The 21,405-nt window shown below is 47.0% G+C and overlaps 3 protein-coding genes across 5 annotated transcripts in view; 2 read left to right on the top strand and 1 right to left on the bottom strand.

The window, feature by feature from the left end:
- dync1h1 (dynein, cytoplasmic 1, heavy chain 1) overlaps window positions 1-10,240 on the top strand; it is a 41,951-nt gene extending 31,711 nt beyond the window's left edge. For both annotated transcript variants that reach the window (XM_060052736.1, XM_060052735.1), the window contains exons 58-76: window positions 297-594; window positions 980-1,233; window positions 1,786-1,920; window positions 2,322-2,416; window positions 2,506-2,680; window positions 2,869-2,944; window positions 3,139-3,299; window positions 3,741-3,852; window positions 4,031-4,215; window positions 4,666-4,779; window positions 5,134-5,304; window positions 5,431-5,648; window positions 5,809-5,912; window positions 6,860-7,071; window positions 7,532-7,685; window positions 7,937-8,079; window positions 8,465-8,633; window positions 9,055-9,179; window positions 9,784-10,240. In XM_060052736.1, the coding sequence (XP_059908719.1) occupies window positions 297-594; window positions 980-1,233; window positions 1,786-1,920; window positions 2,322-2,416; window positions 2,506-2,680; window positions 2,869-2,944; window positions 3,139-3,299; window positions 3,741-3,852; window positions 4,031-4,215; window positions 4,666-4,779; window positions 5,134-5,304; window positions 5,431-5,648; window positions 5,809-5,912; window positions 6,860-7,071; window positions 7,532-7,685; window positions 7,937-8,079; window positions 8,465-8,633; window positions 9,055-9,179; window positions 9,784-9,912 (3,030 nt within the window). In that variant the 3' untranslated portion in view covers window positions 9,913-10,240. The remainder of the gene's footprint in view (window positions 1-296; window positions 595-979; window positions 1,234-1,785; window positions 1,921-2,321; window positions 2,417-2,505; window positions 2,681-2,868; window positions 2,945-3,138; window positions 3,300-3,740; window positions 3,853-4,030; window positions 4,216-4,665; window positions 4,780-5,133; window positions 5,305-5,430; window positions 5,649-5,808; window positions 5,913-6,859; window positions 7,072-7,531; window positions 7,686-7,936; window positions 8,080-8,464; window positions 8,634-9,054; window positions 9,180-9,783) is intronic.
- Window positions 10,241-10,571: 331 nt separating this feature from the next.
- On the bottom strand, window positions 10,572-15,569 carry LOC132458195 (uncharacterized). Of its 2 annotated transcripts, none has more exons than XM_060052746.1 (5): window positions 15,258-15,569; window positions 15,119-15,171; window positions 14,873-14,941; window positions 12,729-12,824; window positions 10,572-12,378 (listed from the first exon to the last, which is right to left on the bottom strand). In XM_060052746.1, the coding sequence occupies exons 1-5, from the start codon at window positions 15,289-15,291 to the stop codon at window positions 11,737-11,739; spliced, it is 894 nt and encodes a 297-aa protein (XP_059908729.1). In that variant the 5' UTR covers window positions 15,292-15,569; the 3' UTR covers window positions 10,572-11,736. The 2 variants fall into 2 exon arrangements, with proteins under 2 accessions (XP_059908729.1, XP_059908728.1); XM_060052745.1 differs by having other exon boundaries at window positions 10,576-12,378; window positions 14,873-14,944.
- A 25-nt stretch (window positions 15,570-15,594) lies between these two features.
- Window positions 15,595-21,198, top strand: wdr20a (WD repeat domain 20a). The gene is made up of 4 exons (XM_060052738.1): window positions 15,595-15,908; window positions 17,489-17,671; window positions 17,935-19,299; window positions 20,070-21,198. Exons 1-4 carry the CDS (start codon window positions 15,645-15,647, stop codon window positions 20,121-20,123), a joined length of 1,866 nt encoding a protein of 621 aa, XP_059908721.1. The 5' UTR covers window positions 15,595-15,644; the 3' UTR covers window positions 20,124-21,198.
- Window positions 21,199-21,405: the final 207 nt, after the last annotated feature.

The raw sequence follows: 21,405 nt of genomic DNA, 5'->3' as shown, positions 1-21,405 counted from the left end.
ATTACTCGCGCAAACTTGCCAGAGGCAGCATGTGTTCTCCCTTCTGCAACATTGTGCTACACTGCCACGATTTCACGGGATCACTGTAAAGATGGTAAAGGAGGCAGTTTTACGTTCAAATTATAGATAAATGTATGGAAGATTCCCATTCCCCTGCCATTCTGTGATCGGCAGTGATCGGCAATCGGCAGATTATGATTTTGGTGATCGGGCTCAAAAATGCTGATCGAAACATTTCTAAATGTTACACATGCACGAGCTCGGTAAACTCATCGTGTGTGTGTGTGTCCCACCAGGACGTGGAGAGCTACGACCCCATCCTCAACCCCGTGCTCAACCGAGAGGTGCGCAGGACGGGGGGTCGCGTCCTCATCACCCTGGGCGACCAGGACATCGATCTGTCCCCCTCGTTCGTCATCTTCCTCTCCACCCGGGACCCCACGGTGGAGTTCCCGCCCGACCTGTGTTCCCGCGTGACCTTTGTCAACTTCACGGTGACGCGCAGCAGCCTGCAGAGCCAGTGCCTCAACGAGGTCCTCAAGGCCGAGAGGCCCGACGTGGACGAGAAGCGCTCCGACCTGCTCAAGCTACAGGGTGAGTGCAGCGGACTGATGGGATCACCGGAGACGGGAACGTCAGGGAATGGGGTTTAACAGGGAGTGACCGGCAGTGACAGACAATGTTGACGCCAAAAGTTTTTTTTTTTTGTATCTGCTTGATCAGTAAATTCATTTTGAGTTTGGTTTTAATTTTTTATATTTGGTTTGAAGAAATTATCAGAACATCAACCTATCACAGGCAAACAGTTGCAAAACAATTGCTGGTGGACTGTTGCAAACATTGGAGTAACTGCAAATGATTGTGTTATCAATGTTAGGACAGCTCATTGATGTAAATGATGAAATAATTGCTATGAATTGTCTATTATATTAAACTTATTTAATTGAAGGTTAATTATTTTTTATTTGTTATTTTACAGGTGAGTTCCAGTTGCGCTTGCGCCAGCTGGAGAAGTCTCTGCTGCAGGCCCTCAACGAGGTCAAGGGTCGCATCCTGGACGACGACACCATCATCACCACGCTGGAGAACCTGAAGAAGGAGGCGGCGGAGGTGACCCGCAAGGTGGAGGAGACGGACATCGTGATGGCCGAGGTGGAGGCGGTGTCCCAGCAGTACCTGTCGCTGTCCTCGGCGTGCAGCAGCATCTACTTCACCATGGAGGCCCTGAACCAGGTCAGAAAACCACCGGCTTCTTCTGGGTTCAAATACGAATGCAATGCTCACTAATGATAAGAAGGGCTGAACAGTTTGGGGAAATAATCGAATTGCGATTATTTCGACCAATATTGTGATTTAGCTTGTTTTTAAAGTTCCTGTATGTTCAGTATTATACACTATACAAGCGATACATCATTATATAGTATGACCAACCCATTGGAAGCAGTCAACATATAAACTGCTTCTTTTAGGCCAGGCCTATGTGTTGAGATGAATTGATGCATGAATTGATATTATAACATCTTTATTTAACTATTGAATTGTAGAAGAAAAATAAATACAGGTCTCACTGATCCCAAGTCAGTTACAGTAAAAAAAACAAAAAAAATTAATAATAATCACGTTCTATTACATCGCAATATCGGTTTGAATTCTATTTATCATTCATCCCTAATGTTAAGGTGTTCTAAATGACAGGTTTCGGCTTCAAACCCTGGTCATAAATGATTTGTAAAAGGTTTTTTTAAACTATTTTCTAACCTCTTTATTATTATTCCCCGTGTCCAGATCCACTTCCTGTACCAGTACTCGCTGCACTTCTTCCTGGACACGTACCACCAGGTGCTGTACGAGAACGCCAGTCTGAAGGGCATCAGCGACCACACACAGAGGCTCGACCTCATCACCAAGGACCTCTTCCAGGTAGGAACCACATACTGTCATTCTTTATTAAAAATGGACAGTGCACATTAATCTAAATTAGTTTGTCATGTAAATGTGCCAGATTTAGCCATGCAGGTTCATTTACATCTGTATTCCCTGGATCAATCAAGGGTCTACAGAGGGAACTACACTATCAAGGGAATCAATCAATTCATCACAGAGCAGTTGTAACCATTTTAAAGATTGCAATTTTTGAAATAGGAATGTGCAAAAAATAGGAGTAGGAGTAGAAGAAATGCTATGTTAACACAGAATGTAAATGTGAAACATTGAGCAGTAGTGTTGACCATTTACGGACAATATTGGCATGCATGAACCCATTTTGAGCCTTTTTAAATGTAGGTGTATTGAGTGTGCTTTTGTATCATTTGTGGTGGTAGGTTGTGTTCAACAGAGTGGCGAGAGGCATGCTCCACCAAGACCACATCACCTTCGCCATGTTATTGGCTAGGATCAACCTTAAGGGCATGACCACGTAAGCCCACTCACTCCCTCAATAACCCACCATAAAACCCACCCAAAGTAGTTTCTCAACATAACACGGGTGACTGGATCTCTCTGCAGTGAGCGCTCCTTCGACGTGGAGTTCCTGCACTTCCTGCGCAGTAAGGAGATCGTGCTGACGGGCATGTCCCTGCCCAAGGTGAAGGGTCTGACCACGGAGCAGTGTGAGGACATGGTCCGTCTCAGCCGCACGCCCGCCTTCAAAGACCTGGTGTCCAAGGTGGAGGAGGACGAGGTGAGGCTCTATGGACCGCTTTGGTGGGTTTGTAGGGATGTTGAAGGGTCAACCCGACCCTATATTTTGACTGTTCGTACTAATGCACTGTAAACCCCCCTTTTAGAAAGGGCAAGTTTTTTTTTTTTTCAATTACTCCATGTAAACACAAATAACTTTATGGTGTCATTTATTTCATTTTCCTCCAGCAATTCTTCATGTGGCTGGAGAGCAACACTCCAGAGCTGTCTGTTCCCTACGTGTGGTCTGAAGAGAAGCAGTCAAGTGAGTATTTTAGGGACTTTTACTTGATTCAATAAAATTTCCAAATGCATTTTATTGAATCAACAATTTCGATAGGAATTTAGATTCGTCCAAGAAGATAAATTGTCCAGCGCCATAACCTGTCCTTAAATTGCAGTACACGTGTCACGTTGATGCATTTCGCTCTAACCCCTGCGTCTCCACCTCCTGCTCAGCTGTGATTGGCCAGGCGGTGCACCAGCTGCTGCTGATCCAGGCGTTCCGCCCCGACCGTCTCCTGGCCATGTCCCACATTTTCGTGTGCAAGGTGCTGGGGGAGACCTTCATGAACATCATCGAGCAGCCGCTGGACCTGGGCAACATCGTGGATACGGAGGTGCGTGGTGACACCCGCCCTTTTCTGTGAAGGTCCACCGTAGCTCTTTGTATCGGGTCTCGGCCGTAGATCTCTTTCCAGATTGAGGAAAAACATTGAGAGGTGACGTATTATGCCACCGGGTGTGAGTGTGATTAGCCATTTTGTAAACCTGCCTCTTCTGACTGATCACAAGTGGGCGTGTCCACCTAGATGACACGCTGATAGAGGAGCTGATAGACGAGCGCCGTATGCCACAGTCCACTGGGTAGGCTGGTCGACTGATCCGTCCAGCGCACATCGAGGTGGACGTGCCCACTTGTGATGTCATGAATGAATGACGAGGAATCGGAAGACTCAATTTTCCCTTGTTGATCTGGCATAGATGACGCGGCGTCCTTCATTTCTGTTATTAAGGAGTCCTTCTCAGTGGCCACCTTGTTGGTGTTTGTTTCTGTACAGGTGAAGCCCAACACCCCCGTGTTGATGTGCTCCGTGCCCGGCTACGACGCCAGTGGCCTGGTCCGGGATCTGGCCACCGAGGAGAACAAACACATCACCTCCATCTCTATCGGTTCGTAAGGGGGGGGGGGGGGGGGGAGGAGAGAAGATATTCACGTCTCAATACAAAATCAATGTGGCAAACAAAATGTGGAGAAGGACCACTATGTACGGAGTCACGGTTAGTTTGCCACTCATGAACATTAACTTTAATGTCCTCGACCCCTCCCTCCCCTCCCTCCCCTTCTCAGGTTCGGCCGAGGGCTTCAACAAGGCCGACCGGGACATCAACACGGCGGTGAAGTCGGGCCGCTGGGTCATGCTGGAGAACGTCCACCTGGCCCCCGGCTGGCTGATGCAGCTGGAGAAGAAGCTGCACTCCATGCAGCCCCACGCCAGCTTCAGGCTCTTCCTCACCATGGAGATCAACCCCAAGGTAACGCCATCCACCCCCCATCACGTCTTTCTGCTGTGGGGTGCATCCATTGAGCGTTTCTTCCCTTGGTTTTTTGGAGTTTTCCTTCAGGGTTAGGGTTAGTGTCTTATGGCTGTCGGCCTGTGATGCCCTTTGGGGTTTTACCTCAAGTGCAAAGGAATTAAATTGATTTGACTCAAAGTAGAGTTGTTAACCCTTTAGTGGTAGAAGACATGGAACAGGGTAGGTTTTGAGGCTGGGGTGATGAAGCCCAGCCCCAGAGATGGTGGGTTAAACTCCCACCGGCACCTTTGCCCTGTAAAATCCCTTGAGCTCCTTAACATAGCATCTGTAAATGCACTTTGGATAAAAGTTTCTTCAATGATGAATGGTTAAGCCATCAAGTTGCTCCCGTCTTACCTCCCGGGTTCTCAGTGGTGACCTTATGTGTGTTTCTGTGTGTGTTCCCAGGTGCCAGTGAACCTGCTGCGTGCCGGCCGTATATTCGTGTTCGAGCCCCCTCCCGGTGTGAAGGCCAACATGCTGCGTACCTTCAGCAGCATCCCCGTGGCTCGCATGTGCAAGGTGACCGGCACTGGCTGACCGCACCACACAACACTCGCACGAATCCATTCCCCCCCCTGGTAATGAACAGGTTGATCTTCACACGTGGATGAGAGCACAGAGGGGGGAAAGAAAGGCATTGTTGTTGTTTTTGCTGCTTTTGCCGATGCCATGAAGTTAAATGGGGTTGACTTAAAATGTAGTTTTAACAACTTGCATCAGGTATCTTTTTACAATCCATCTTCTTGTTCCCTTACTCTTGGGGGGGGGGGGGGGGGGGGCACTGGCTCTGCAAATCGAAATAACTTCCATTGAAATGTTTGCAAACTTTGAATCATCGAGGCTAATTCCTTTAACCTCCTGCTGTTCCGCCAGTCTCCCAATGAGCGTGCGCGTCTCTACTTCCTGCTGGCCTGGTTCCACGCCGTCATCCAGGAGCGTCTGCGCTACGCCCCCCTGGGCTGGTCCAAGAAGTACGAGTTTGGGGAGTCCGACCTGCGCTCTGCCTGTGACACGGTGGACACCTGGCTGGACGACACCGCCAAGGTACCAGGGCGCACCTCGGCACACCTTCAACACAATGCTCTTGCCTCCTTCACCTGTTAATGCTTTGAACCTGTACTTTATTCCGTAGATATGACTGAAGTCTAAATTATTTCTATGCACGCTCAGGGTCGTCAGAACATCTCCCCTGAAAAGATCCCCTGGGCGGCCCTGAAGACCCTGATGGCTCAGTCCATCTACGGGGGCCGCATCGACAACGAGTTCGACCAGCGGCTGCTCAACACCTTCCTGGACCGCATCTTCACCACCCGCAGCTTCGACAGCGAGTTCAAGCTGGCGCTGAAGGTGGACGGACACAAAGACATCAAGATGCCCGAGGGCATCAGGTCAGCGGACGGTTTTTGTTCTCGGCGGGAGTTGGAAAAATAAAAGCTATTTATCAAGATTACCGTCAATGTCAAAGACGGGATTTGTTCCTGATGTCTGCCAACCTTTGTGTGTGTGTGTGTGTGTGTGTGTGTGTGTGTTTTTTTTTTTTTTTCCCAGGCGTGAGGAATTCATGCACTGGGTGGAGATGCTCCCGGACACCCAGACTCCGGCTTGGCTCGGGTTGCCTAGCAACGCCGAGAAGCTCCTGCTCACCACTCAGGGTACGCCCGTCGCCCTCCACCGGTCCTTCCTCCCTCCATCAATGTATCCATTCTTCTCAAATGTCTTCCTTTTTTTCCTACAACTTCACAGGGAAAACTTCTCCAACTTGCATCTGCTGCCTCGACATTATATTATAATTCGTGTCATAATGATGATGGTCTTGACTGATATTTATTTAACAGGGAGGACACGCACTGCAGTGGAATGGTCTTGCGTGTATATATTTCAGTTGTTGTCCCAAATCACCCTCCTCCCCTAGCAGTCCGACAACGTTTCCATCCGTAGCGTAAACAGTAACGTTTGGAAGTCTTCTGCCCGAGACAAGACGGTCACCTCATCCTCCCGCAGCTGTATTATCCATCCATCATGTCGCTACGCTCCGGAAATGCTACAGATCATACCACCCCGACCCACACACCCGGCTGCTAAACCCTCTCTCCTGACCACTGTGATGTCCACACTATCCCCGAGTCCAGTTTACCCCTACCCTCCCACCCTCCTCTTCTCCCTCCCAGTATATGTTATTCATTCATCAATGTCAGCCAAAGTCCCTTTCTGTTGCAGGAAACAAAACGGAACCCATTTTGCCTTGAATGCCGGCATGCCCCTTTTTTGTTGAATGTTCAACCTGATGTTGGTGTTTTGTATTGTTGGCGTCATGTTTTGGCCTGAAGCCCTCCCGGCCTCTGCTCCTTCTTCAGGACAGCGTCGACATCTTTTGATTGTCAATAACAAATGCTTAATGTAATAACCTGTTGTTCCTTCATCCCATATTAACACAATCCTGAGTCCAAACTATCAAAGCCTTATGGTACACTGTTAAGAACTTCTTCACCCCCCCCCTCCCCCTATCCCTTCCGCCACGGTCTGATCTCCTGTCCCCCACTCCCCAACCTCACCATCCTCTCCCTCCCCCTGGCTGGCTCCTCCCTCTTTCGGGGCGCAGGCATCGACATGATGAGCAAGATGCTGAAAATGCAGATGTTGGAGGATGAGGACGACCTCGCCTACGAGACGGCCGAGATAAAGCAGCGCACGGCGTCCACGTCGGACAACCAACCCGCCTGGATGAGGACCATCCACACCACCGCTTTCAACTGGCTGCAGCTCATCCCCCAGATGGTCAACCCCCTGAAGCGCACGGTGGAGAACATCAAGGTAGAGCCGGACGGGGCCAGGTTAGAGCTGGTTATGGGGGGGGGGGTGGAGGAATGGATCCAGGGTATGGTGTCCTAGGTATGATCGGCAACAACTTCACCCGGTGATCATAACTAGGAGAGTTTGTCCAAAGTCGCCCCCGTTATGATCAGTTATCTCACGGAAATTTGGCTACTGGTATGCAGGTCGAGGTGGTCTTTGCTCGCTCTTCCTCGCTTGCTCCCTCTCTCAACAAGTACAACCAGTAGATCAAAGTTTTCTGCTTGATATGTAAACATGAACATCTTGTTTAAAGCATCACAAAGTCAAAGTCATCAGTCAGAAAAAAAATGGATTTAAAGACTATATACAAAGATCCCTGGCTTGTTTTAAGATGCTGGTTTGTGACTCTAGATGTCTCTAGTGGAAAAGGTTCCCTAGTGTATTTTGACATTCCTCTCTAATGGTTTCTTTCCTACAGGATCCGCTGTTCCGCTTCTTTGAGCGCGAGGTGAAGATGGGCGGCAAGATGCTGCAGGAGATCCGCCAGGACCTGACTGACGTGGTGCAGGTGTGCGAGGGCAAGAAGAAGCAGACCAACGACCTGCGCACGCTCATCAACGACCTGGTGAAAGGTAAACCTATCGTTTAAATGACACCTCCTGTAATGCAGTGTTGAATACTTTTACTACTGCTATATACTACGCTTTTATTCCGATTTTTCTTTTTGGGCTAGATGCTAAACTCATGATTTTGAGTCCTTAATCTTTTGATTAGTATTCAAAGGGCTAACCCTTAGCACAGGAAGATGCATAACTGCTAACAGCTGGATGCTTACATTTCTTGCTGAATTTCCCCCTGAGCTCTGGTGTATATCTTCCTGCAGGTATTCTGCCGCACAACTGGTGCCGCTACACGGTCCCCGCCTCCATGACGGTGATCCAGTGGGTCGCCGACTTCAGCGAAAGAATCAAGCAGCTGCAGCAGATCTCCCAGGCAGCGGCCAGCGGCGGTGCCAAGGAGCTGAAGGTAAACCACTAACCCTAACCCTTATTTAACCCCCAGGTGTAAGGACCTACCAGTGGGTACAGTCCCCTGGGTAGGTTTCTCATAGGTTCTTAAAACCTCTAACGGCTTTGTTTTTTTTTGTTTTTATACATTTACAGTTGACGACTTTTTTGGAACATTTCAAACACGTGTTCTGAAAGATATTTTTGTTTAAAACATTTTACACACCTTTGTGCGTTTTTAAAGTTAATTATTATATATTCTAGTTAATTATTTTCACACATCGAGCTGAAGAAGAACTCTGAAGAACTCTGGCGAACTCTGGCGCCCCCTAGAGAAGGCGTGCCTCAGTTTGAAAACTCCCTGCTTTAAATAACTTAAAAATCTCCACCTCGCCCCCATCCAGAACGTCAACGTGTGTCTCGGCGGCCTGTTTGTGCCCGAGGCTTACATCACGGCCACGCGCCAGTACGTGGCCCAGGCCAACAGCTGGTCTCTGGAGGAGCTCTGTCTGGAGGTCAACGTCACCAACGCCCAGGGCGCCGTGCTGGACGCCTGCAGCTTCGGCATCAAAGGTCAGAGAACACGCGCCTACAGAGTATAGGGGAAAATATATATCATCACCATTATTTTGGTCAATATTGAAATCTCGATTGTTCAAACGATTATTTTTGAGATTGAAAACATGATGCATTTATTCAGCGTTTCTCTCCCAAAGAACGCTTTGTAAATGAGAACTTTGAAATTTCCCCTTAAAATCAAATCTAAAATAACGTACTAAAATGTATCCAGCTGTTCTATTTCTATAAAACATTTAATGAGTGAAACAAATGTACAAAAATGCAAAATCGTTATAGAAATTCAATTTAATTTCACAGCCCAATTACAAAGTCCCCCGCTCTGAATGAATCCAGGGACCGATACGAGTCTATAGCCATCAGTGTTTTCTAGAAGCCACTCTTAACTGGGTTTTTCCTCAATGGGCTTCTCTTGCAGGTCTGAAACTGCAGGGGGCCACGTGTGCCAACAACAAGCTGTCTCTGTCCAACACCATCTCCACCGAGCTGCCCCTCACTCAGCTCCGCTGGAACAAACAGGGCAACGAGGAGAAGAGACCCATGGTAGGACCAACGTTCTTCCTCTACTGAGCCACTTAGCCACTTGGGGTTCTGTTGCCACGTCGTTCATGAAGCCAGTAAGGTGTAGGCATGTTGCTCAGGGTAGACTGCAATCATGATGACCCAATCCAGAACTGTTGAGCTGGGAGCAAAACACCAAGCTAACCCGTAGACAACCCACAAAACAAGCTTGCAGCATACCATATTTAAACCTTCTGATATCAAACATTATATCGATATGGCCATGTTCAAAAAGCACCTTAAAGGGGACATATTATACCACCAGGTGTGAGTGTGATTAGCCTTACCAGCCATTGTGAAAATCTGCCCCATATGATGAGCAAGGTTTACTTCAGTCCACTGGGTAGACTGGTAGACTGATCTATCCAGCACAGATCTAGGTGGACACACCCACTAGTGATGTCATATTTTCGATTTTCGAAACCGCTTGTAAGGCTTGTCACACTCACACCTGGTATGAGTGTGGTATAATGTCCCCTTTAAAACATTCCTTTTCAAACGCTCCCCCCCCCCCTCCTAAAAAGTTTTTTTATGATTACGTTAGGGCATAAATTGAAATGGTCCTCCTCTCGTGCTTCCCTTCTAGGTGACCCTGCCTGTGTACCTGAACTTCACCAGGGCAGACCTTATCTTCACCGTGGACTTAGACATCGCTGCCAAGGAGGACCCACACAACTTCTATGAGCGCGGAGTGGCTGTCCTGTGCACAGAGTAGAGCTCAAGAAGACTCACTCTTTCACTGTTTAACTCCCATATTAATCTCATCGAAACACTTAGTGTCGTTTCCCTGTTAAGATATCAACAAGTAGCAGCCTGGAGTGTTTTACGATAGAAACAGCGACGTTTAGTGTGAGGCACTAATCTACATAACATCCATTAACGCAGTTTATGAAAAGTAGTTTGAGGGTCAGAGGAAGTGAGTTATCGGTTGGTTACTAACAAAGTAGAGGAGAAGTAGAGAAAGAAATGCAATGTCTTTTTAAGGAGGAACCTGAATGTTTTTAAGCGATCAAAGTTGGAATAAAATTAACTGCTACATTGAATTCTGTCTCTTGGTGCTCATTTGCATTAGCTTTGTTGAGCCCTATTTCAAGGAGGGCTATCTGGTTGTTATAGGAAAGTTTTTTTTATAAGGAAAACCTCGAGCCAATGTTAAATCACAGCAACCAGCCAATTTTCTTTCCATTATATACCTCCTAACCATCTACAAAAATAAAGGTGAAACATTGAGTTGTCTTACACTACGTCTGACCAATAGACCAAACAGACTTGGGTTTGTTCAACTACAAGGCCGTTTTTTTTTTTTTTAACTATCTTGTAGTTGAACAAACCCAAGTCTGTTTGAGGACAAATGGGGTGAGTAATCAGGCCTTGTGTGCTGGTGATGAAGCTCCCATGCAGTGATTTCTCTGCACAAAAACAAATTGATTGGATTGAAAGGAATCAAAGCACCTTTGATTGCACTCCAACCTCTTCCGATTGGAATGAGATGAGTGTTATTCAGCATAGGTGTTGATGTCATAACTGTTTGCCTCCGGTGTACGGGGAGAACTGGGATTGGGCCTAATTCTCACTTCATTGAAGGAAAAAGGCAGAATCATCTTACTGGCCTTGAGCCAAACTTCCGAAGAAACACATTTAACCCTTTGCCCTTAAAATTAAAATGCATGTTTGGATTGCATATTTTGATACACACCATGATGAAATGATGTGGTATACACATTTTAAAATGAGTAAATCAGGTGTATACAACAGAAGTGGGCCCACATGTAGACAATATCTTTTGCAGACAGCTTTTCAAGGTACCATAGATAGACTATATGTTGATACAATGGAAAACTTTCCCGTTATCCCTAATACAGTGAAGACCATTAGCTCGTCATAACTTCACAGGCCCAGGGGAAGCTGAAATTATGGTAGAGTAGGTGTAATGAAGAGCTGTAATTTCAAGGATCCTTGATTTTTTACTTATGGGGAATTGTGTTCATGTTTAATTTGCAGAATGCCATGTGATGTTTATGTGCTATACTTGGGGAAAAGGGTAACCTGTATATCTTAGTTTTGAACAATGAGTTCAAGGTAAAAGGAATCCAGGAGTCCACTTGCTGTGACAAAAGAATATATATTTTACATGAATCAAACATCCTTTTAAAGTGCATAATGTTAAATACCTGTCGAACAGCGAACAGAATTAGAATAGTCTTCTCCAAACTGGCAAGTCAGACTAATGCCTTCATTAGAAAAAGTGTGGTTTGTGCAATAAACGCAAATAACTGAAGTGGCTGAGGTCAAATGTGTCTTCTGGTGAGGTAATCATGTCTAACGCAACACTTTGAACGACTACGTTAACTCAAATTGCAAAGGTCAAACAAGGTAGTAGGCATTTTACCTGTTTGAATCGTCAGGGCACTGAATTACAAGGTGCAAAAATCGGTCTCGCGTGCAATCCAAACTAGTTCACTTCAAAAGGCGTACAAAAAAACAAATGCACCACAATGTTAACGAGGGTCTTCCAAACATCTCGGGCAGCACAGCCCCCTTACCCCGGCTCTTCCTTCATGCTGACAACACACTGCCTCTTCCTCTGCCCAGACTCTCCCACCCCCGTCACGTGAGGCCCCATCATCTTCCTCTTGTACAAGCAGCAGCCATCGCTGCTGGGGCCAGGGGACCTGTCAGAGGGGCCGCTGGGCCCCGCTGCCCCCGCAGTGCGAGGGGGGGACCGTGCGCAGGGCGGCGGTGTCGGGGACCTGATGGCGCTGTGCAACCCCGAGTCCTCAAAGCGGTCATCCTCTCCCTCGGGACGGCCGTGCCCGGACCCCGTCCTCCCCGCAGGGTCCCGGCAGACGCGTCGGCCGCTCACCGGGGACCGGGGGGAAACCCAGAGCTCGGACGAGCTGCCGTCCGAGTCCATCAGGACGTCCGCCGCCTGCTGGGTCAGCAGGGGGGACCCTGTGGTGGTGGTGGTGGTGGTGGAGGAGGGGGGGGGCCGCGCCCGGGGCTCACGCTTGGTCACCTCCAAGGGGGCCGACGCCGGTGGCTGGAGGGGGACGAGTCGTCTGCTCCGGCACAGGAAGTGGCTGCGGGCGCACCCGTGCTGCCTGGGTCTCCCGCGCAAGAGGCCTGCAGCGTGGCGGGACTCATCGGAGTCCTCCGAGCTCCCGTCGTAGGGGTCCAGGTACTTTAAAGTCATCATAGAGAGGGGGTCTTAGGGGGAGGGGGGTCTTAGCCACAGAATGGGTTAAAGGGCTCATGTCATGCCCCCCCAGGGGTGGATAGTGATTTCATAGTGACGCCACAAGCGGGCGTGTCCACCCAGATATATGACGGATAGATGAGCAACGTTTGCTACAGTCCACTGGGTAGGCTGGTCGACTGATCTATCCAGCGTACATCTAGGTGGACACGCCCACTTGTGATGTCACTATGAAAATCATTGCTGCCCTGTGCCAAACGGCTCGTACAGGCGAATCCCATCCACACCTGGTGGCATGACATGAGGCCTTTAGTAATGTTAGGTGGAGGGCTCACCCGGCAGTAACATGGAAGCCGTCCCCCGACCTTGTGGGACCATGACGACATGTTCTTTGGAAGAGGTATTTTCTCCTGCCCGTTAGTCACCAAGGCCTGCTCACAGTGATCAGTCATTCAAAAGAGATTTTACAAACACTCTTGAAAACACTGTGTTTTGGATTGGGACCGCTTGATGAGCAGCTAACGTACCTATAGCTGAAGAGCCTTACGTAGCTGGGTTGAGGCTATATATACCATCCACATGCAACAACTAAAGTCCACAGTGTTAACTTCAGGGCGTACTCACACTAGGCCATCTGTACCGTGCCCAAGTCCGCTTCACACCTGTACCGTGCTCAAGTTTGATTGCCCCGCCCCCCTGCTGTGCGCTGGCCTGTGCTCACACACTAAGCAATCTCAACTGGGCCCGGGTACGGTTGCCTCTTGTACCTACGTCATCACGTCAACACCAAGCGTCCGCTGCTTAGTAGAATAACACAGAGCACACAGTTTACACTTTACAGACTTTGTTGCTTACTTGAAGCCGTTGTTACACCGAATGCTGCGACCCACCGTAAAGTGTGACCCCAGGGGGCGCTGTTGAGTTTGAAGCGTAGACAGGCATGCCAAAAACATCCATAAAACATAAAATCTCCCCCCAACCAATTACCTTTTTATTAAAGGTGCTTGATAAATACATTTGATTAGCACTTTACAGACCCATACAATGGATAGGGCGTTTAGTACGGTCCTTTACCGTTGCTTCTTCCATAAAAAGCTATGGTCAGTGTTAAATTACGCTGCTTTACCTATGAGCATTTCCTATTATAGGCTACTGTGTAAAATGCTGTTTAGAATTAATGTTAGTATCAAGAAAAGAAAGACCCACCGGTGGGGGGGATATCTTATGTTTTATTTATGTTTGTGTTATAATGCACACGTGCATGTTGCAGAAAATGTATAACAGCGCCCCTTTGGGTCACACTTTTTGGTTGGTCGCAGATTTCGGTGTAACACCGTTCTACTCAGATACAGCCCTCTCTCACTGAGCGTTTTTAACTGCCAAATAGGCCGTGTTATGCACGCCGTTTTCGCGGCACGGTCCGCGCGTTTACACTCCCCGAAGTTAATTACCTGCTTGAGCTAGAACCCCAATTTACCCTCCCGGACCCTGCACACATTGATGGTTTATTGGGTTTATTTCTGTTGTAAATGCGACGGCTCCGCGGTTCCAGGGAGGGGGGAGAGGGCGGGGGCTTGGGTAGTGATGCAGTCGTATTAAACAGAGACGTTGAAAGATGGTGCGGAAAGGCTTTTGTCTGGATAAAAAACAAGTGGTCAGCAAAATAAAGAATATGTTGGCGTTTTTGCACTTGTAAATAGTTAATCGCGTTTGTAGCCTACACTCAGACGTCAAAAACTTCATACATTCATAAAAAATTAAAACATTCGGGAGTGTGAAAATTATTCTAAAGAGGTCTAGACTCCGTGCGCAGCCCCGCCTTCTCCAGTGAACGAAGAAAGCCCGCGCCGTGACTTAATAACTTGCCGTCATGTTGATTGTTTAATGGGAAAAGAAGGGTCGCATGGACTATACGTCATATAGCTCAGGTTGCGTAGCCGTGCGTGTGCGCGTGTCGGCTCATTAGCATCTGTACCGTGGCCAGAGCACACCTGTCCCACGTGTGCTCAGGCCACGGAATGGAAGTGTTTTCGAGTACGGTTGGCGTGCTCACACTAGCCAAACGATCTAGACTTGAGCACGGTACAGGTGTGAAACGGACTAGTGTGAGTGCGCCCTTTTAGTTTACTTTGTTTAATCTGAAAATGTTTACCATCTTTGTAAATCTGTTTTCTTCCTGACCACTGGTCAGATCATGAAATATTAATATTCTCCAGCATGAAATAGGCTACTATAGTGCTGGATTGTATCCTTTTCAGTATCATTGCCAAATGAATGATGATACTAACATCTTGAATGGTGTCATTATTCACGTCAAAGGCACTTTTTTCAACAATATTGTATGTTTAACTTTAAACTCACGTGTTCTGTAGACTCAGTAGCATGTACCATACAGATCATAATGAATTAAAGTAAAACATGTCAATAGTATTTTGCGATTTGGAGTCTGAAAGGAGATTGTGTCCAAGTTACATTATACCATTGTGCTGGTATCTGATGACCTTGGGCTGTTGTCTGACTCATCCGTGCTGGACTCCACTTTACACATCTCCTGGTGGAAAACATGGGTAGAAAGTAACTAAGCACTACAAATAGGACCTACTTTAATCACTACACAACACATACATGATTATTATTCCACAAAATGCCTCTGATACATTTTGTCTTTCTCGACAAATTTACTCGGATGATTATTTACACACTACGCTTGTGTTTGTGGCCTTACCATGTATCGGAAAGCAAGCTCCTCCACACTGTTCGAACAGCTACCACTGTTAACTGAATTAAAACGGTATACTTATGAAAAAACATGGTAACATTAAATAATGGCTAATGTTAATCTGGAAATTTGTCAAAAGATTTACCAGGACGCAAGTGACCTTTCCTCCGAGGTGGCATATTGCGTAACACGTTTTATAACGTTTTTTTAATGAAATGGCTTTGTGATGATAGCGGTGTAAAATGTATTCGTCAATCTTAATTGTATTTTTACTGATGCATTCGATAATCGACTGGGCACTAACATGTGTATTACCAGCAGCATATGTACCGCCACAAACTTTATATTCCTCAGCGTTGTGCAAATTCCTGACTCCTGCGATGTCACGACTGGAGGATGCAAATGATCAATTACGTGCACAAACGGCTGGGTGGAGGGGGAGGTGGAGGTGAGGAGGGAAGGGGGGGGGACGGGGGGGGGACGGAGAGTTCACGCTCCATGCGTAAGATCCGGGCTCGAGGAAAAAGGATGAATGTTAATTTCAAAGATGGCGGCGGAGGGAGGAGGGAAGGAAATGAACGAAATTAAAACTCAATTCACCACTCGGGAAGGTGTCTACAAACTCCTCACTCACTCCGAATACAGCCGCCCCAACCGGGTGCCTTTCAACTCGCAGGGCTCCAACCCCGTCAAGGTCTCCTTCGTCAACGTCAACGACCAGTCCGGCAACGGCGACCGGATCTGTTTCAATGTGGGCCGCGAGCTCTACTTCTACATCTACAAAGGCGTCCGAAAGGTAGCGCGCTAACTTCACTTAATCCACCAAATGTCATCCACACGTACTCCTCTGGTCAGTTGTCAGGGGTTTGATCCAAGGTGTTGTTGAATACAGGGGCGGTGTGTGCGTAGCGTTAAGTTTGGCAGGTGTCTGACTTTGAGAGCGATGGACTGGCAGTTTTGCTTGGAGCTAGGAGCTAGCAGTCCGGTGGCTAATGATTGGAGCTAACTAGCTTGCCACTCAGTTATTTCGAGGCTGATCATTGGTCTAAATACTCCCAACTTATGTTCGGTTCTGGTAGTAATGTGAGCATGCGTCTAAAAATGTGTGTTGGATTTAATTCGATTCCTTGTCGTTGAAGTTGTTGATCGTTTAAAGAGTAGGATTTGAGTGTGACACGGTGCTACTCGCATAACACCTGTCGACGCCCTTTGATTGACAGGTGTCGAAATGACAATATATGAGAATCCGTGACCTGTCAGTCACTCGTAGTAGTTACTTCAACCGGATAACTTTTTGTGCGAACTGTTGCTGTAATCTATGAAGCCGTTTAAACAAGATGTACACAGAAGTTTCAGGACAACTTTCCTGGAGGGATGACCTGGCCTAGATATTGACGGCTAACGGTAGCTTGTACCAGTCTTGACAGGCGAATAGGTTAAAGTAATTATGTAGTGCTGCATGTACGAAAATTGGCTGGCTATAAGATACTTGCTCAATGAGAGAATTATTTATCTATTGTTGCATTAGATTGCACTTGGTCGTTCTAATTGTTTAACTAGCGATGTAGAAAATGGCTTTAGGTAACGTTCATTGTGTGATGCTAGGAGAAGCCGGAAGTGTTTTGCTTGCTGTGCTGATGTGGTTGTTGATCATGCGAATGAACCGGGTGGCACCTAGAATAACTTAATACTGCCAATATTGATGCAAAAAACGTAGTGTAGTTCTACTGTTTGATAAGAGTACACTGGCATAGGTTGATGAAGTATGTCAGTATGAGGTCTTGGGTAGGTTACAGATGCCCGGTCCCTCGTTTTATACTTTCCCTATTTATATTCACAACTTGGTAAATACATGGCAAGTCCTGCACTCTTGAACTACGTTATTATTGCATATCAGATAATTATCTGGACTGGTATTTATCATTACTGGAAATACTGAACTAAAAAGTTATTGTTTAAAAGAGTAAATCCCTTCGTTCTTTCTCACCCAGTCTTGGAAAAATGTATTTTTATTTAATCATTTTGTCATACTTTGTCAGGTTTTCTTTATGGCCGACTTGTTATTGTATGACGCAGGACAATGCTCTCCTCTTTTGACAAAAAGCTGTATACCACATGGTGAGAGACCCTGTCAAATTGTAGTGATCTATTCTTTGCACACAATGTCATTATAATATGGCAGGGTCATACAGTGTGTTTATTTATTTGCGTCGTTAAGCTCACCCTAATGAGCATTGTTTGCTTTCATGCATGATTTAACTGGGCTTGTCTCACTTCAGTGATTTTTTGCCTGTAATCAAATGCCACATTGATGCCCTCCTTCTTTCTGGCAACTCTCTGTGTTGGCCTGAGTTTGTGCTCCTCCTGTTTTGATAGGCTGCTGACCTGAGCAAACCCATAGACAAGCGCATCTACAAGGGAACGCAGCCAACCTGTCACGACTTCAACCATCTAACTGCAACAGCGGAGAGTGTATCATTACTGGTGGGGTTCTCGGCTGGACAGGTGCAACTGATAGACCCCATCAAGAAGGAAACCAGCAAACTCTTTAACGAGGAAGTACGATCCAGATTCCCTACTGATGTTTCAAATAACTGTAGTAAATCATTGCACCTTTTTTGGTGGGACTTTTCCCCATTAGTACAATCTTTTGTCTGCATGAGATGCTGTTCATCATCAGGTCCTTTTTTTTGTTGGGTAAATGATTGTCAGCATTAATTAGTATTCATCAGTCTCCTTTCTGTACTTGACTATATCTTACTTATTCTTTCCTCCCACACACCTCATCCACCACCACCATACTCCTCGTCGTCTCCCTTCAGAGACTCATAGACAAGTCCAGGGTGACGTGTGTGAAATGGGTGCCGGGCTCCGAGAGCCTCTTCCTGGTCTCTCACGCCAGCGGGAGCATGTACCTCTACAACGTGGAGCACACGTGCGGCACCACGGCGCCCCACTACCAGCTCCTCAAACAGGGGGAGAACTACTCTGTCCACACGTGTAAGAGCAAGTCCACGCGGAACCCGCTGCTCAAATGGACCGTGGGCGAAGGCGCGCTGAACGAGTTTGCCTTCTCCCCTGATGGGAAGTTCCTGGCCTGCGTGAGCCAAGACGGCTTCCTGCGGGTGTTCAACTTTGACGCCGTAGAGCTGCACGGCACCATGAAGAGCTATTTCGGTGGCCTGCTCTGCGTGTGCTGGAGCCCCGACGGCAAGTACATCGTGGCGGGCGGCGAGGACGACCTAGTGACTGTGTGGTCGTTCCTCGACTGCCGGGTCATCGCCCGTGGGCACGGACACAAGTCGTGGGTGAGCGTGGTGGCGTTCGACCACTACACCACCAGCGTGGAGGAGAGTGACCCCATGGAGTTCAGCGGCAGCGACGAGGACTTCCAGGATCAGATGATCCACTTTGGACGAGACCGGGCCAACAGCACGCAGTCGCGGCTCTCCAAGCGCAACTCGACGGACAGCCGGCCCGTGAGCGTGACGTACCGCTTCGGCTCCGTGGGCCAGGACACCCAGCTGTGCCTCTGGGACCTCACGGAGGACATCCTCTTCCCCCACCTCCCCCTCTCGCGGACACGGACACACACTAACGTCATGAACGCCACCATCCCCCCCCTGGGGTCGACCGCAGTGACCAACACTCCCAGCAACACTACAAACGGAAACAACAGTGGTGTGAGCACGCCGGGCCTCAACTCCACGACGTTACCGCGCTCAAACAGCCTGCCCCCCCCCGCGGGCGGCCCCGCCACCACCCCCACCCCCCCCACCACCACCACCGCCACGGCCAACAGCACTAACAAGGCCGGCACGGGGGGCCTCACCAGCGGCATCTTGGACAGCGCGATCGCCACGGGCGTGAGCAAATTCGCCACGCTGTCGCTCCACGACCGCAAGGAGCGGCCCCACGAGAAGGACCACAAACGCAACCACAGCATGGGGCACATCAGCAGCAAGAGCAGCGACAAGCTCAACCTGCTGACCAAGAGCAAAGCGGACCCCGCTAAGACTCTAGGCACCCTGCTGTGTCCCCGCATGGAGGAGGTGCCCCTTCTGGAGCCCCTCATCTGTAAAAAGATAGCTCACGAGAGACTGACTGTGCTCATATTTTTAGAGGACTGTTTAGTGACCGCTTGTCAGGAGGGATTTATTTGCACATGGGCAAGGCCAGGCAAAGTGGTAAGTTCTTTTTAATGTCGCGCAAATGTGTGGGAGTCCATGTTTGGGGTTGGTGGGGAAGGAGTCGTCTCCTTAAAAGAAGTCATTTGCTAGGATTTAACTTGGCCCTAAATTTATTCATAAACCATCTTCTAATAAAGCAAATATTTAGAGTACCAATTTAGGCGTAGTTGAAAAAGCCATTCACGCTTAAATCATGTCAAACTTGTTTTTTCAGGGGGGGTTTTCTGTGTTGTTTTTTTTCCCGTGCAAACCTCTAGGCCTAGATAATTAAGTCTGCTTTTACTGATGAAGACTTCCAATGTAGACACTCTGAGGCATACAGAGGCATACACATACTTAAACCAAACATGAAGATGTTTGGTTTAAGGAGATATTGCTTATGTCATAGCAGCAGAGTAAAAAGTATTGGTTGTCAAGTCATTCTGGGCCCTCTTAAGGTGTCCAGAGCGCGTGTGTTTTCGTGTGTTCGCATGCACTCTTGTATGCTTGGCATATTTCTATATTTGAGAGGATTAGTGAAAGAGCCACTAAATTGGCGATCCTTGTGAATCCATCTGATAATAACCCTAACCAAAATTTTCCAATTATGAAATGACCTCATTCAAGCAGTCCTCTGAAGACCTTGCAGGCCTTGCTCACACTTCTCTCCCCCAATGCAGGACACAGCAATGGGGGGATAACCTCTAAATGACTCAGCTGTGTTTGCTTGATTTTTCTTTGCTTTGTGAACTCTCCCAATGCAACTCTCCTTGTTTTCCTTTTTCCAGGGCTTATTGTCATCCCAAAACCAAGCCAGCTCTCCCAGTGGAACAGTAGTATAGCCACAATATTTCTGCTGCTAAACCAACCCTGCAACCCTGAGTCTGATGTTGCTCTTCACCCCGCAAGCATTGCAAGTTTTCTTTTCTTTCCACCCACCCCCCCTTCCCTCCTCTTCCTCTTCCTCATCGCCCGCCTGCCTTCTTCCTGGTTACATTAATTGCTTTTATATTTCTGTTGATCACTTATTGACCTAGAGGATTGAGAAGACAGAAACAAAGATAGGGGTGTGGTGCAATGTGGGATTATTGTGCTCATGTATCCTTGCCGGGGTTTTAAGATGTTTTTGAATTCCTATATATTTTTCTTCAACTTCCGAAATCTTTATTTACACCCTCTCACTACCCAAAGTGTGACTAGTGACCATTCAGCAAGAGGCTTGCTATTAAAATAAGTTTGTTCATTGTTTAGTCTCCGAGGCTTTATATGTATAGATATATCGATATCGATAGATTTATAGCTATATCGATTGATATATAGCTATGTCTATCTATAGATATATATAATGAGGGAGAGAGATTGGTGAATTAACCTTTTTTATAACCAACCGGCATATTTTAGAATTTGCATTAATTCACATTCAAACACCACTTTTGGTCTCGGTAGAAAAAATCCCTACAAACGACTTTGCACTGATTTTGTTATTTTCTTTGTTTTTATAACTACTATAAAGGAACAAGCAAGATGGTTGAGAACTGCCTTGCTGCAATCGGCTTAAGATACACTCAGTCTGAAACCTGAAACCATAAGCTGGATGCTGCAATTAGTCTTTTAAAGGAAAGAAAAAAGTTTGCACTTAAAATTAGTTTAGAAAAAGATGGCTTTACATTTTGGAGCGTGCTCATACTCACACATGGCTAATACAGTAGGTGAGAACAATTCTGAAACTTTAAATATTGAAACATTTATATTAATATTTCAGATTCCAATCTGCTCTGTATCATAATGTGTATATTGTAATTCAGTGAACTGATGGGGGCCTAAGCAAAAGACCATTACTCCAGTGAAGTTTTGTCATTGATAGTTATATTTCTAAAGCCTAAAGTATACATAATAATATTAAAATAATCTTGAATACACGGGTTTCTGTTTTTTTATTTTTTGAGTTGGAAGTCCACTCGCATGTATGTTTTCTAAATTACTTATTTTAAATTCCCCATGGTGGTAAAGGGAAGGCCCACACTATCCAGATGGCACTGTCACAGATTAAAGTCTTCCAGGGTTCCAAGATGTTGTCGGTTTAAAACTGCTTTTTAGAAAAGTATTTTGAGGTTTGTAAACCTT

Source organism: Gadus macrocephalus, chromosome 5 (genome assembly GCF_031168955.1).
Source record: "Gadus macrocephalus chromosome 5, ASM3116895v1".
NCBI lineage: Eukaryota > Metazoa > Chordata > Actinopteri > Gadiformes > Gadidae > Gadus > Gadus macrocephalus.
The sequence above is the reverse complement of the archived record's forward strand: the minus strand, read 5'-3'. Positions and strand labels throughout refer to the sequence as shown.

Excerpts from the sequence above, each read along its gene's own strand:
- wdr20a (XM_060052738.1), top strand. The coding sequence starts at position 15,645 with ATGTTAATTTCAAAGATGGCGGCGGAGGGAGGAGGGAAGGAAATGAAC. Across the intron at positions 15,909-17,488 it reads TCTACAAAGGCGTCCGAAAG|GCTGCTGACCTGAGCAAACC; the intron begins GTAGCGCGCTAA and ends CTGTTTTGATAG. Across the intron at positions 19,300-20,069 it reads GGGCAAGGCCAGGCAAAGTG|GGCTTATTGTCATCCCAAAA; the intron begins GTAAGTTCTTTT and ends TCCTTTTTCCAG.
- LOC132458195 (XM_060052745.1), bottom strand. The coding sequence starts at position 15,291 with ATGCCACCTCGGAGGAAAGGTCACTTGCGTCCTG. Across the intron at positions 12,825-14,872 it reads CATCAGATACCAGCACAATG|GCCTTGGTGACTAACGGGCA; the intron begins GTATAATGTAAC and ends CACTGTGAGCAG. Across the intron at positions 12,379-12,728 it reads GGCTTCCATGTTACTGCCGG|TACCTGGACCCCTACGACGG; the intron begins GTGAGCCCTCCA and ends ATGACTTTAAAG.